The sequence below is a fragment of the Balaenoptera musculus genome, chromosome 11, assembly GCF_009873245.2.
Source record: "Balaenoptera musculus isolate JJ_BM4_2016_0621 chromosome 11, mBalMus1.pri.v3, whole genome shotgun sequence".
Classification (NCBI taxonomy): Eukaryota; Metazoa; Chordata; class Mammalia; order Artiodactyla; family Balaenopteridae; genus Balaenoptera; species Balaenoptera musculus.
In genome coordinates this window covers 43,399,693-43,413,866 of record NC_045795.1, presented here as the reverse complement: position 1 = coordinate 43,413,866, position 14,174 = coordinate 43,399,693, and the positions used below count along the sequence as shown (strand labels likewise).

The following is a 14,174-nucleotide window of genomic DNA, read 5'->3' as shown; positions in this document are numbered from 1 at the left end:
AAATGGGTGTTGAATTTTGTCGAAAGCTTTCTCTGCATCTATTGAGATGATCATATGGTTTTTTTCCTTCAATTTGTTAATATGGTGTATCACATTGATTGATTTGCGTATATTGAAGAATCCTTGCATTCCTGGGATAAACCCCACTTGATCATGGTGTATGATCCTTTTAATGTGCTGTTGGATTCTGTTTCCTAGTATTTTGTTGAGGATTTTTGCATCTATGTTCATCAGTGATATTTGCCTGTAATTTTCTTTCTTTGTGACATCTTTGTCTGGTTTTGGTATCAGGGTGATGGTGGCCTCGTAGAATGAGTTTGGGAGTGTTCCTCCCTCTGCAATATTTTGGAAGAGTTTGAGAAGGATAGGTGTTAGCTCTTCTCTAAATGTTTGCTAGAATTCGCCTGTGAAGCCATCTGGTCCTGGGCTTTTGTTTGTTGGAAGGTTTTTAATCACAGTTTCAATTTCAGTCCTTGTGATTGGTCTGTTCATATTTTCTATTTCTTCCTGGTTCAGTCTCGGCAGTTTGTGCATTTCTAAGAATCTGTCCATTTCTTCCAGGTTGTCCATTTTATTGGCATAGAGTTGCTTGTAGTAATCTCTCATGATCGTTTGTATTTCTGCAGTGTCAGTGGTTACTTCTCCTTTTTCATTTCTAATTCTATTGATTTGAGTCTTCTCCCTTTTTCTCTTGATGAGTCTGGCTAATGGTTTATCAATTTTGTTTATCTTCTCAAAGAACCAGCTTTTAGTTTCATTGATTTTTGCTATTGTTTCCTTCATTTCTTTCTGACCTAATCTTTATGATTTCTTTCCTTCTGCTGGCTTTGGGGGTTTTTTGTTCTTTTTTCTCTAATTGCTTTAGGTGCAAGGTTAGGTTGTTTATTCGAGATGTTTCCTGTTTCTTGAGGTAGGCTTGTATTGCTATAAACTTCCCTCTTAACACTGCTTTTGCTGCGTCCCATAGGTTTTGGGTCATCGTATCTCCATTGTCATTTGTTTCTAGGTATTTTTTGATTTCTTCAGTGATCACTTCGTTATTAAGTAGTGTATTGTGTAGCCTCCATGTGTTTGTATTCTGTACAGATCTTTTCCTGTAATTGATATCTAGTCTCATAGCATTGTGGTCGGAAAAGATACTTGATACGATTTCAATTTTCTTAAATTTACCAAGGCTTGATTTGTGACCCAAGATATGATCTATCCTGGAGAATGTTCCATGAGCACTTGAGAAAAATGTGTATTCTGTTGTTTTTGGGTAGAATGTCCTATAAATATCAATTAAGTCCATCTTGTTTAATGTATCATTTAAAGCTTGTGTTTCCTTATTTATTTTCATTTTGGATGATCTGTCCATTGGTGAAAGTGGGGTGTTAAAGTCCCCTACTATGATCATGTTACTGTCGATTTCCCCTTTGATGGCTGTTAGTATTTGCCTTATGTATTGAGGTGCTCCTATGTTGGGTGCATAAATATTTACAATTGTTATACCTTCCTCTTGGATTGATCCCTTGATCATTATATAGTGTCCTTCTTTGTCTCTTGTAATAGTCTTTATTTTAAAGTCTATTTTGTCTGATATGAGAATTGCTACTCCAGCTTTCTTTTGATTTCCATTTGCATGGAATATCTTTTTCCATCCCCTCACTTTCAGTCTGTGTGTGTCTCTAGGTCTGTAGTGGGTCTCTTGTAGACAGCATATATATGGGTCTTGTTTTTGTATCCATTCAGCCAGCCTGTGTCTTTTGGTGGGAGCATTGAATCCATTTACATTCAAGGTAATTATCGATATGTATGTTCCTATTCCCATTTTCTTAAATGTTTTGGGTTTGTTATTGTAGGTGTTTTCCTTCTCTTGTGTTTCTTGCCTAGAGAAGTTCCTTTAGCATTTGTTGTAAAGCTGGTTTGGTGGTGCTGAACTCTCTCAGCTTTTGCTTGTCTGTAAAGGTTTTAATTTCTCCATCAAATCTGAATGAGATCCTTGCTGGGTAGAGTAATCTTGGTTGTAGGTTTTTCTCCTTCATCACTTTAAGTATATCCTGCCACTCCCTTCTGGCTTGCAGAGTTTCTGCTGAAAGATCAGATGTTAACCTTATGGGGATTCCCTTGTGTGTTATTTGTTTTTTTTCCCTTGCTGCTTTTAATATGTTTTCCTTATATTTAATTTTTGACAGTTTGATTAATATGTGTCTTGGCGTGTTTCTCCTTGGGTTTATCCTGTATGGGACTCTCTGTGCTTCCAGGACTTGATTAACTATTTCCTTTCCCATATTAGGGAAGTTTTCAACTATAATCTCTTCAAATATTTTCTCAGTCCCTTTCTTTTTCTTTTCTTCTGGGACCCCTATAATTCGAATGTTGGTGCGTTTAATGTTGTCCCAGAGGTCTCTGAGACTGTCCTCAGTTCTTTTCATTCTTTTTTCTTTATCCTGCTCTGCAGTAGTTATTTCCACCATTTTATCTTCCAGGTCACTTATCCTTTCTTCTGCCTCAGTTATTCTGCTATTGATCCCATCTAGAGTACTTTTAATTTCATTTATTGTGTTTTTCATCGTTGCTTGGTTCCTCTCTAGTTCTTCTATGTCCTTGTTAAATGTTTCTTGCATTTTATCTATTCTATTTCCCAGATTTTGGATCATCCTTACTATCATTATTCTGAATTCTTTTTCAGGTAGACTACCTATTTCCTCTTCATTTGTTAAGTCTGGTGTGTTTTGACCCTGTTCCTTCATCTGCTGTGTGTTTTTCTGTCGTCTCATTTTGCTTATCTTACTGTGTTTGGGGTCTCCTTTTCACAGGCTGCAGGTTCGTAGTTCCCGTTGTTTTTGGTATCTGTCCCCAGTGGCTAAGGTTGGTTCAGTGGGTTGTGTAGGCTTCCTGGTGGAGGGAACTAGTGCCTGAGTTCTGGTGGGTGAGGCTGGATCTTGTCTTTCTGGTGGGCGCGTCCACGTCTGGTGGTGTATTTTGGGGGGTCTGTGGCCTTATTATGATTTTAGGCAGCCTCTCTGCTAATGGATGGGGCTGTGTTCCTGTCTTGCTAGTTGTTTGGCATAGGGTGTTCAGCACTGTAGCTTGCTGGTCATTGAGTGATGCTGGGTCTTGATGTTGAGATGGAGATCTCTGAGAGATTTTTGCCGTTTGGTATTACGTGGAGCTGGGAGGTCTCTTGTGGACCAGTGTCCTGAAGTTGGCTCTCCCACCTCAGAGGTACGGCCCTGATGCCTGGCTGGAGCACCAAGAGCCTTTCGTCCACACGGCTCAGAGTAAAAGGGAGAAAAAATAGAAAGAAAGAAAGAAAGAGGCTATAATATAGTGAAGTAAAATAAAGCTATTATAAAGCAAAGCTATACAGACAAAATCTCACCCAGAAGCATATACATATACACTCACAAAAAAAGGAAAAGGGGAAAAATTAATATATCCTGCTCCCAAAGTCCACCTCCTGAATTTGGGATGATTCGTTATCTATTCAGCTATTCAACAGATGCAGGCACATCAAGTTGTTTGTGGAGTTTTAATCCACTGCTTCTGATGCTACTGGGAGAGATTTCCCCTTCTCTTCTCTGTTCGCACAGCTCCCGGGGTTCAGCTTTGGATTTGGACCCGCCTCTGCATGTAGGTCGCCTGAGGGTGTCTGTTCCCCACCCAGACAGGACGGGGTTAAAGGAGCAGCTGCTTCGGGGGCTCTGGCTCACCCAGGCCGTGGGGAGGGAGGGGTACGGAGGAGGCGGGGCGAGCCTGTGGCGTCAGAGGCCGGCGTGACGTTGCACCAGCCTGAGGCTCGCAGTGCGTTTTCCCAGGGAAGTTGTCCCTGGATCACGGGACCCTGGCAGTGGCGGGCTGCACAGGCTCCCAGGAGGGGCAGTGTGGAGAGTGACCTGTGCTTGTACACAGGATTTTTGGAGGCGGCAGCAGCAGCCCCAGCGTCTCACGCCCGTCTCTGGGGTCCGCGCTGATAACCGCGGCTCGCGCCTGTCTCTGGATTCTGCGCTGTTAGCCACGGCTCGCGCCCGCCTCTGGGGTCCGCGCTGATAGCCGCGGCTCACGCCAGTCTCTGGAGTTCGTTTAGGCGGCGCTCTGAATCCCCTCTCCTTGCGCGCCGCGAAACAAAGAAGCAAGAAAAAGACTCTTGCCTCTTCGGCAGCTGCAGACTTTTTCCCGGTCTCCCTCCCAGCCAGCTGTGGTGCGCTAACCCCTTCAGGCTGTGTTCATGCCGCCAACCCCAGCCCTCTCCCTGGGATCCGACTGAAGCCCCAGCCTCAGCTCCCAGCCCCGCCCGCCCCGGCAGCTGAGCAGACAAGCCTCTCGGGCTGGTGAGTGCTGCTGGGCGCCGATCCTCTGTGCGGGAGTCTCTCCGCTTTTTCCTCTGCACCCCTGTTGCTGTGGGGTCCGCGCTGATAGCCACGGCTCGCGCCCGTCTCTGAAGTTCGTTTAGGCGGCGCTCTGAATCCCCTCTCCTCGCGCACCAGGAAACAAAGAGGGAAGAAAAAGTCTCTTGCCTCTTCGGCAGCTGCAGACTTTATCCCGGACTCCCTCCCGGCTAGCTGTGGTGCACTAACCCCTTCAGGCTGTGTTCATGCCGCCAACCCCAGCCCTCTCCCTGGGATCCGACTGAAGCCCGAGCCTCAGGTCTCAGCCCCGCCCGCCCCGGCGGGTGAGCAAACGAGCCTCTCGGGCTGGTGAGTGCTGCTCGGTGCCGAGCCTCCGTGCGGGAATCTCTCCGCTTTGCCCTCCGCACCCCTGTTGCTGCTCTCTCCTCCGTGGCTCCGAAGCTTCCCCCCTCTGCCACCCGCAGTCTCTGCCCGCGAAGGTCCTTCCTAGTGCATGGAAATCTTTCCTCCTTCACAGGTCCCTCCCACTGGTGCAGGTGCCGTCCCTATTCTTTTGTCTCTGTTATTTCTTTTTTCTTTTGCCCTACCCAAGTACAGGGGGAGTTTCTTGCCTTTTGGGAGGTCTGACGTTTTCTGCCAGCGTTCAGTGGGTGTTCTGTAGGAGCAGTTCCACGTGTAGATGTATTTCTACTGTATCTGTGGGAAGGAAGGTGATCTCCGCGTCTTACTCTTCCGCCATCTTCTCCCACCTCCCACCCCACTGGTTTTAAAAGCCAGACATTATGGGGTTCATCTTCCCAGCGCAGGGCCTCAGGCTGGGAAACCTGACATGGGGCTCACACCCCTCACTCCCCGGGGGCACCTCTCCAGCTGTGATACCCCTCCTGCTTGTGGGTCTTCACAATGGGGATGTGGGTTCTAACTAGACTGCTTCTCTGCCCCTCAATGTGTGGCCTTTTCTTTTTGTTCTTAGTTGTAGAAGGTCTGTCAAGCTAATCTTCAGGTTGTTCTCAGAGATGGTTCTTCCATATGTAGTTGTGGTTTTGGTGTGTCCACGAGAGGAGGTGAGCTCAGGATCTTTCTAATTTTCCATCTTGCTCCTGGAACCCCATAGTAGTATTTTTCTATAATCAAAGTCAGCCAAACATGAAGAGGCAAGGATAATGAATGAGGGGCAATGAAAACCTGTTTGTGCCTCCCAGTGGGAAGCCTAAGATTGCCAAAGTCATCTTGAATACAATGTAAACGTTGGGGAATGAAGTAGACAAAGGCAAGGTGGAAAAACGTGTTAAAAAAAAAAAAGATATCCTCAAAATGGAGGAGGACAAATTTTGAGACATGAAAAAGAATTGACTTCATCTATTTTGTGACTTTCAAAGGTCAGGAAGGAGCTGTGAAAAGTCATGAAAATTTGTTCATTTTAGTCCCGGCACTGAGCTAAGTGCTTGCGAGAGCTAATTCATATAATGTGACAACCCTAGAGCTAAGTTCTATTATTTTTTCCCCATGTATAAGATGGGGACACTGAGATTCCAATTTAAATAACTGGCCTGGAGTCGATCAGCACGAGATAATTGGCTAGCTGACTCCAGCCTCTAAACTTTTAACTGCCTCTACTATGCTCTTTATTAATAATGATTGTAATCTTTGTAGCTAATAAGAATGATACTTTCAACATATGTGTTTTGTATTCATTGCATCTTTAATAATGAACAAATCACTTCTTAATAGAAGAAAACATAATATGCTTCTAATATTTTGACAACTGTATGATATTAAATATCTCTACAACTGTGTAGAAAGGTTGAAATTTTTTTATTTAAAAATACCATTAGTTGATAAGATTTGTTTTAAGCACATTGAAATTATTGCATTACTTAACAGCAGATTTGATCCAAGATGCTCTAATTTCACGAGTAAATTATTCCATTGCATGTGGAAAAGTATAAAGTGATATCCTGTCTTTTCTAAATGCATCATAGACACATTTCCTTCATTATAAAGTGGTCTCTAGGAAATAGGGGCCAAACCCTTTATTCTAAATTATGCATTTCTATTTTTAATGACTTTTTTGTTACACAACAATGGTTTAATGGTTACAGAGAAGCTTCTAGAACATTTTTTCATGTCAGCATTCTTTGACCACAACATTACACAGATTTTCCATTTGACTTTCTGCTCTTCCTCAAACCCAAACTGAAATCACAGAAGTGGAGGAAATATGTCCCTTTATTCTCACCAAATGAAATTCTTGCTTCTGTCTTTACTTACACATGTTCACAGTTGCCTGAACCCAAAACCACACAGGCTGAAAATGAAATATAAAATAGTTTGCTTGGAAAAACATTTACCCTATGAAGTAATTGTTGTTAAATACTTTTGGATCAACAAACTGGTAACTTTCAAATGGTTTTGAATAATATTTCTACTAATGTAAAATTGGCAAAGTTTAGTCAATTTCAATGAATGTATTGGGAGCCCAGGAAAATATTGTCTAGGAGAATTTTATTAACTAATATAGCTATGAGTGATTTCAGTTCTTCTGGTGAACCTCTCTCTCAACAGTTTTTTATTCCATGCATGCTCATGGCATTATATTAGTTTTGCCAAGAATTGCTTTTATAAATCAGTTTTACATTTTGTTTTTTAATATTATATAGTTTTATGTATTTTTTGCTTGGTATTTATAAAGTAAGTTATTTAGTAGTTCTTGGTATAGTTGGACCTAGAGGATATTATGACTTTTTTTCATATCTATGACGTGTATTCATGTTTTACTAACTTATGAACACAGGCAGTAAGAAAAAGAATCTTTTCTTCCTAATCTGAGATTCCCCCCAAATACTCTCAATATCGGATATGTTGAAATAATGTAAGATTTGTGGCTATGTCCTAATGCAGACCATGCTCAGAATTAGAATTATTCAGATAAAAGGTGTTAAATCAAATTCAGGGAGTGACCTGGGTGGGGTGGAGGGGGTGGCTCTCAAGATCTGCTGGGAGGTGAGGCCAGGGCACTGCTTGGGCATAATTTTATTTTTCCCCAGAGTGAGAATATAGCCTTGCTGACAGTGGGATTGGCTGCAAAAACAGGAGTAACTAATTCCTACTAATATAGATTGTGTAAGAGCATAGAAACTTGAATAGGGTTGAAACCTTAAGTAACAAAGAGTTCTGTGCAGCACGAAATTCAGCTTCTCAGGTCTGACGGTATCGGGGCAATTGCAGGATCACTTTAGAGATTCTTGGGGCCAAGCAACATGGCACTGACACAGCTGCAGAACCATGTATGGCCACCTTGCATCTGATAAGATTCTACAGACAGATTTTATTTGAATTTTATTTAAATTCAGAACTTAATCATTATGGTGAGTTTGTATGAGTGTGTATTTGAATGGGAGTTGGTTCTGGGTGGTTTCATGCCAAATCATGGTCTATTGAAATGGAAGCCTTTATTTTGAACAATATTGACTTTGATTGTGTTGAGAGTATGCATTTTCTGCTTTAGAAAGGATACAATTCGTTTCACTCTGTTTTTTTTATACTCGTAATTCAATTATTTACTCTTGCTTTATGTTTAGAGTGCTGATATGGTATACTGTGCTCATGTTTTATAATGTTACTTTAAATTTTTATGTCGTTTTATGTTATTCTCTAGTTAGTATGTTTATAAAGCGACCAGTATGTTAGTCCCTTGTTGATGGGCGTTGCTCTCATACAACTTTTCTCTGCAAAGGAGGTAGTGCCATGGTGAACGAATTGAGCCAAATAGGATCAAACTGAATTCCAATTTATCATTTAAGTTTGGATCTTAAAACTAGAACTGTGTGCCATATCTTGCACCGTAATTGTGGCTACCACATGGGCCAGTATTGTATTAATAGTCAAAATTTGAAAATCAAAACAATGGCAGACTTTCCCTGTTGTTGAAGATACTTGATCTAGTTGCCCTGATTTACTGAGGACCACTGCTGTTCTTTGAAAGCCCTGAAGATGCAGAGGGCTTTCAAAGAAATACTGATGGTGCCCACTTTCCCGGTCCTTTGAAATCCCTTTTCTGCCAAAGTCAATACATATATATATATAAACAAATGTTATTCATTATTTCAATTGAAGTATCATCAAGAAAGGAGCTAAGAAAAATGAATAAGAAATAAAAATTAATTAGTACCATCACTGTTTGATCGGGGTGATAAATGATCATTTTGGAAAATGCAGTGAATGACAATAGAACTGCTTTCCCATTATTAAATGTGCTCACGTTATTCTCAAATTCAGACAATTAGCATTAATTTTCTCTGAATCTTGCTAGAGAACTCATACATTTGGGCTCAGCCATGTGAAAGAGTTCTCTATTTCTTTCTTTCTGTCTCTCTACAAACTGGTCTGCATATGCTCCACGATTTTATCAGCAAGGGAATCATTAGGAGAAAGATTGCCATATCTTATACAAGGGGTTAGGTTCCTGGGTGTTTCAAGGCTCAATTTGGAGGAAATTATTTAGTTTCATTAGTTTTCAGTTATGGTTGTGAGACTATGAGGGCCTTTGGAACTGTTGTACTGAATCTGAACTCCTATGATTTGACAGTCTTTTTGCATTAATCATTATAATAACATAAGAAAGTGTTCAAATGAAATATTCTTATTTTATCACTGATGTTGGTCTGAAAGAAGAGCCAAGATTAATATCTTCATAGCTTTTTTTTTAAAGCCTGTATTTAAAACTTTAAATATCAGTAGATGTTCATATAATATTAAATCTCATAAAATTTTTCTTTTCCAAAATTTGATTAATATAAATAGTGGTTTCATGTAGTCAAGAGATATGTTTGATGATTTGCATTATTTACAAGTTAAAACGCCAATTATGGCCTATTCTTCTTTAATGATACAGTCTAAATTTTTTAAATTAAAAATCTACTTTATTTCTTTTTAGGGAATCCCAGGATTTCCTGGAAACCAAGGATTAATGGGACAAAAAGTAAGTACTAATGAAAGTTGAAAGATTTGGGCCTGGAATCTGATTATGAAAAGGGCAAAGTGGTGATGTCTCTTCACATAGAATACATTTTACCACATTCATGGCAAGAGTTAATGGTTCAAACATGATATAATTTCAGAAGCTCTTATTTTGACCTTACAATTAGTTTTTGTTGTTGTTTTATACAGATAGTATAAATTTGAATTTACATACATGCTTTCTATTCTACTTAGTTACTTTCTATCTTGTGCTCTTAGACCATACTTTTGGGATAATTGTACTACTTCCTGAACTGTATTTTTAGAAATTCTTTTAGTACAAATACTTTGGTTATAAACTTTCAGTTTTTATTCAACTACCAGTATGTTTATTTTACTCTTGTTTTTGAGAGAGGATTTTGTAGAGTATACAGTTCAAGATTGATGATTATTTCCTCTTAATACACTGAAATTTTTCTACTGTCATCTCCTGGCTTCCATGGTTAACTGAAAAATCTGCTCTTGTTCTAATCATCATTCTTTTGTAAGTGATCTGTCCCTTCTTTGGGGATTCTTTTAAGGTATTTTATTTGTTTTTAGTGTTCTTAAAACTCACTGCGATGTATCTAGATATGGATTTCTCTTTATTCATCCGGGTGGGAATTTAGTTTGCTTCCTGGCTCTGTAGAATTATTTCCATTATCTCTGGAAGACATGAGCTGTTAATCTCCATGCTACTTCTCTTCATCCTCTGCTCTTCCCTCTTTCTGGAATTCTAGTTAGACATATTTTATTCCTTCTAATTTTGTCCTCTACATCTCTAAATTGCTTACTTCCATATCCTTGATTCTTAAATTCTGGTTAAATTGTTTGGATATATTTTCCAGTCTATTTATTCTCCCTTTACTATGTCTAATCTGCTGTTTAAACCATCAATTGATTTTTTTTAAAAATCTAAATGATCATATTTTTCATTTCTAGAATTTCAAATTTTGATAACATCTTTTTATTCTTTTTTAATGGAAGTATAGTTGATTTACACCATTGTGTTAGTTTCAAGGGACAGCAAAGTGATTCAGTTATATATATGTATATATATATATATATATATATATATATATATATATATATATATATATATATATATATATATATATATATATACACATACATCCCTGTGCTATAACATCTTTTTATTCTTGATAGTCTAGTCTCTTGTTCTATCTTCAGTCCTAGTAATCATTCATGATTCCATTTTTTCATTTGTAAAGATTTCACATATAGTTCTAAATTCTCTTTCTAGCCATTCTGACAGCTGCGATTCATTGTTATTCCTCTTGATTCTCAGTCTGTGGTTTTCTGCCTCTCCTGTCTTAATTGTTGATGCTGAGCTCATTGCTTCATCCTAGTTAGTGGGTGTCCTGTCAGCCTAACTGGGGCATGGAGAGCCTCCTGCTGGTAGCCACGGGTACCATTTCAGTGCTCTTTGAGGGTCCTGAGCCATTGTAGGTACTAAAGATTCCTGCCCTCTCCCCATGGCTGGCCCAGTGTTCAGTTTCCTAAAAGCTGAGCATGTCCCCTCAGACACCTCCAGCCCTCTTATTTCCTGCAGCTCAACTTCTAGCGAGGTTTCTGCACACTTCCAAATCCTCATAATCACAATCTTAACCGAGCATATATTTTATTAAAGTGAGGGATCTTTGAAGACTTCCCCTGCTTCTCAAAGAGGATGTTCTTTCCAGGGTTTTTGTTCTGGAACCAGAAAATCCCTTGGAGCATCAGGTCAGCCACAATCCCAAAATTTGAAGTCTAAATGCTATTAAACTGTCCTAATTTTTCTTAATCTGTACTTACTATCATAGCTCTTAAATTATGGTAAATAAGAAATTTTTCCACTTGATTTTTTTCCCTCTGTTGTCTCACTTCACCAACTGTGTGTGAACTGCTAGGTCTTCCTTTGAAAGAATAACAATGCCGCTCCTGATTTCCTAATGAAAATATTTTCCTTAGTAATTCCACAGACCCTAGGCCTACGTCTTTAAGGTGTTAGATTCCTGATTTTTTACCTTGCATTGCTTCGTCTTACAGTAGAGGAAGGAAAGGCAGACACATTGGGCTGATTGATATTGAGTTTTCATTTCATAATGCTTTGGTAGGAAATTTCTAAAGATGAATTGATACTCTGCAATTTTAAACTTGATCTGTATTTGATTTTTAGGGAGAAATTGGGCCTCCAGGACCACTAGGAAAAAAAGGAGCTCCGGGGATACCTGTATGTTAATGTCATTATTATTACTGGGGTGTTTGAAATATTGTCATTATGTACCAGGAGTTCTTATTCTGAAATTCACAAAACTGGTGGGAGGATTCAGCAATGAGATTTTTGGGATCCACAAATTCCATGCATTTGTATGAAAAAGATTATGTCCATTTTTCCAGAGGAGTCTAGATTTCTTCAGATTCTCAAAAAGTTGGCTACTCAAGTAAGGATTAAGAACCCTTACTGTAGATAAACCAGAAAACAAATATCCTAGCTAAAAGCAAATACTGAGTACCATGAGAAGATCTAAAACTCAATAAATATTCTTTGTTATTTTTTAGAAAATTTACAAATTTATTACACTAATGAGGGAGAACATATTCAGAACAGGTAGTATAGGAAGATCCTAAATTAGTGAACAAGTAATTTTGGAAGTTCTGGGAGTAAAGGGACATATGAGTATGACATTAGAAATTATGATAATCCTATGGTGTATAGGACTCCATAAAAAATTTCTAAAAGTAAATTGTTAGAAGCGATGTGTATTTTAATCTATGAATCAAATTGCCTGTAATAGCTTTTTTTAAGTAAAAAAAATGGACAGTTTATGACTTTTCATTTAATTATGTAAGTTAAAAAAGCAGATATTTTACCCAGTGAAAAGATTTGATAAAATCTTGGTGAAAGATTTGAATGGAATATTCTTCCTCTACCTCCATCATCAAGACCAAATTATTTTTTCATTGAAATATTAAACGAAACTTGATTATTTATCAGTATTTAAAAGTTAGCCTCCAGAAAATGAAGGCGTTGACTAGAACTTCATTGAACTTCAAGAATATCTGTATTTAATATTTCTAATATTTCAAACACTATGCTATGACTAGTATATTTTACATTTTATAGTTGTAATAAATCCTGAATTGATAGCAAACCATAGTAGTGATGACATGCTGTTTTCAATGTGACTATACTGAGATTCTGTTTTCTGATAATACTAATTGAATATTTTTTTGCTCATCACATTTCCTTTGCTGTGATTAAGAGAAAGCAAATGTTTTTTTATATATGTAATAGTATTTAAATGGAATCTAAATTAAATTAGTTCCTTGTTGCTAGAGTAGTTATCAGTGTCTTATTTTGAATCATATGGTTACTAAAATATGGCCATTTGTAACTTGAATAGACATTCTTACATTCAGAGAAATTATTAGATTTTAATTCTTTAAAATCATTATTCAAGAAAATAGGAAATGTAAGTACAATTGACCAAAATAACATCTATGCAGAAATCTAATTCTTGGCCATCATGAGAACGGAAGCAAGTAGAGTGTAGAAAAAAGAAACTTTTCTTTACATTTGTCTCTTACTAGCTCTCCAGTCATTTTTGCTATTTGTAAGTGATTTAAGCAACCAAGTTACAAGGGCTTTGCTAGTCTTCATGTTATCTTGCATAGTTAGATTCTTTATTATCCCTTATTTGGATGTATGTAGGGACGTTTCCCATATCTTGCATTATATTTTAGTGGATTGATTATTATGGTAATGTATAACTTGAAAACTGATTGAATATTTAAAAAATATTATTCTCTAAATTGCTCTTGCAATTTCCACTTAAAATGTAGGGTTTGATGGGAAGCGACGGCTCACCAGGTCAGCCTGGAGCCCCAGGATCTAAGGTAAAGAAAATTAACAAGATTGAGGGCTTTGTGCAAAATGACCATTTAGGTACTTCAGTCAAAGTTTTAACTACATTGATTTTATTTTGAATGTGGTTTGAATTCTGTGAACAAGCACTTGTAGGAATGAAGTCTTAGGCAAAAACTAAGCATATTAAACACGCTAACGTAAAGCAGGCCTGGTTTAAGCTGGAAAAGGTCCACGATCCTGCATGGCTCAGCCCTCTTCCCTTACTGGCAGCTCAGGGGACTGAGGAATACCCAGAGCTCTATGGGGCTCTGTACCCAGCCCACCATCTAGAACATCTGTAGTGACCACTGAGGGTAACTTTACCAACTTCCAAGTCCTTTTCTTGGTTTTTTATTTAGTGGAATGTATGTGGAATTTTTATTTGTAAATGCCTTGTAGTGAGTTTTATCCTCCCTCAGGACTGTGGATAAGATGGCACATTATCTTAACTTTCACATTTAAAAAGTAAGGCACGCTTGACAATATATTTATGTGTCAGTTGAGGTTATTCTTAAGGTAGAACTGGAACTCTGAGTGCCATGATTCGACCGTTTTCTAGGTGTACAGAGTCATGTGTAAGAGAATTTCTTTTTATTAGAGGATCAGATTTTTATTAGAGGATCAGACCGGGTACCTTCTGGCTCAACTCAAGAAACTATTCTCGACTACTTAATAAGTAGATTCTAGGATAGCCTTCCAAAAGGAAGTGATGGAATTGCTGTTTTGGAAGCATTCAACCTTTAACTAGACCAGGGAAATAGATCCTGGCATACAAAATGAGTAGATGGCCTAATCTACTCTACTTTTAATTCTAAAGTACCTAGAGAAAGAGATAGGATAAAATGTCATGGGGAGCCCAGTGATTAGGGAAAAGTAGCTGCCCTCTCACCAGAGGTGGACCCTGTGGGTGCTTGGAACACTGTGAGTCCTAGCAG

At 38.6% G+C, this 14,174-nt stretch overlaps 1 protein-coding gene across 1 annotated transcript in view; it reads left to right on the top strand.

Moving 5' to 3' along the window:
• The window catches only part of COL21A1 (collagen type XXI alpha 1 chain), a 183,440-nt gene that overhangs the window by 153,655 nt on the left and 15,611 nt on the right, over positions 1 to 14,174 (top strand). Inside the window, 3 exon segments of the mRNA XM_036870157.1 lie at positions 9,268 to 9,312; positions 11,509 to 11,562; positions 13,176 to 13,229. Coding sequence (XP_036726052.1) covers positions 9,268 to 9,312; positions 11,509 to 11,562; positions 13,176 to 13,229 — 153 coding nt within the window.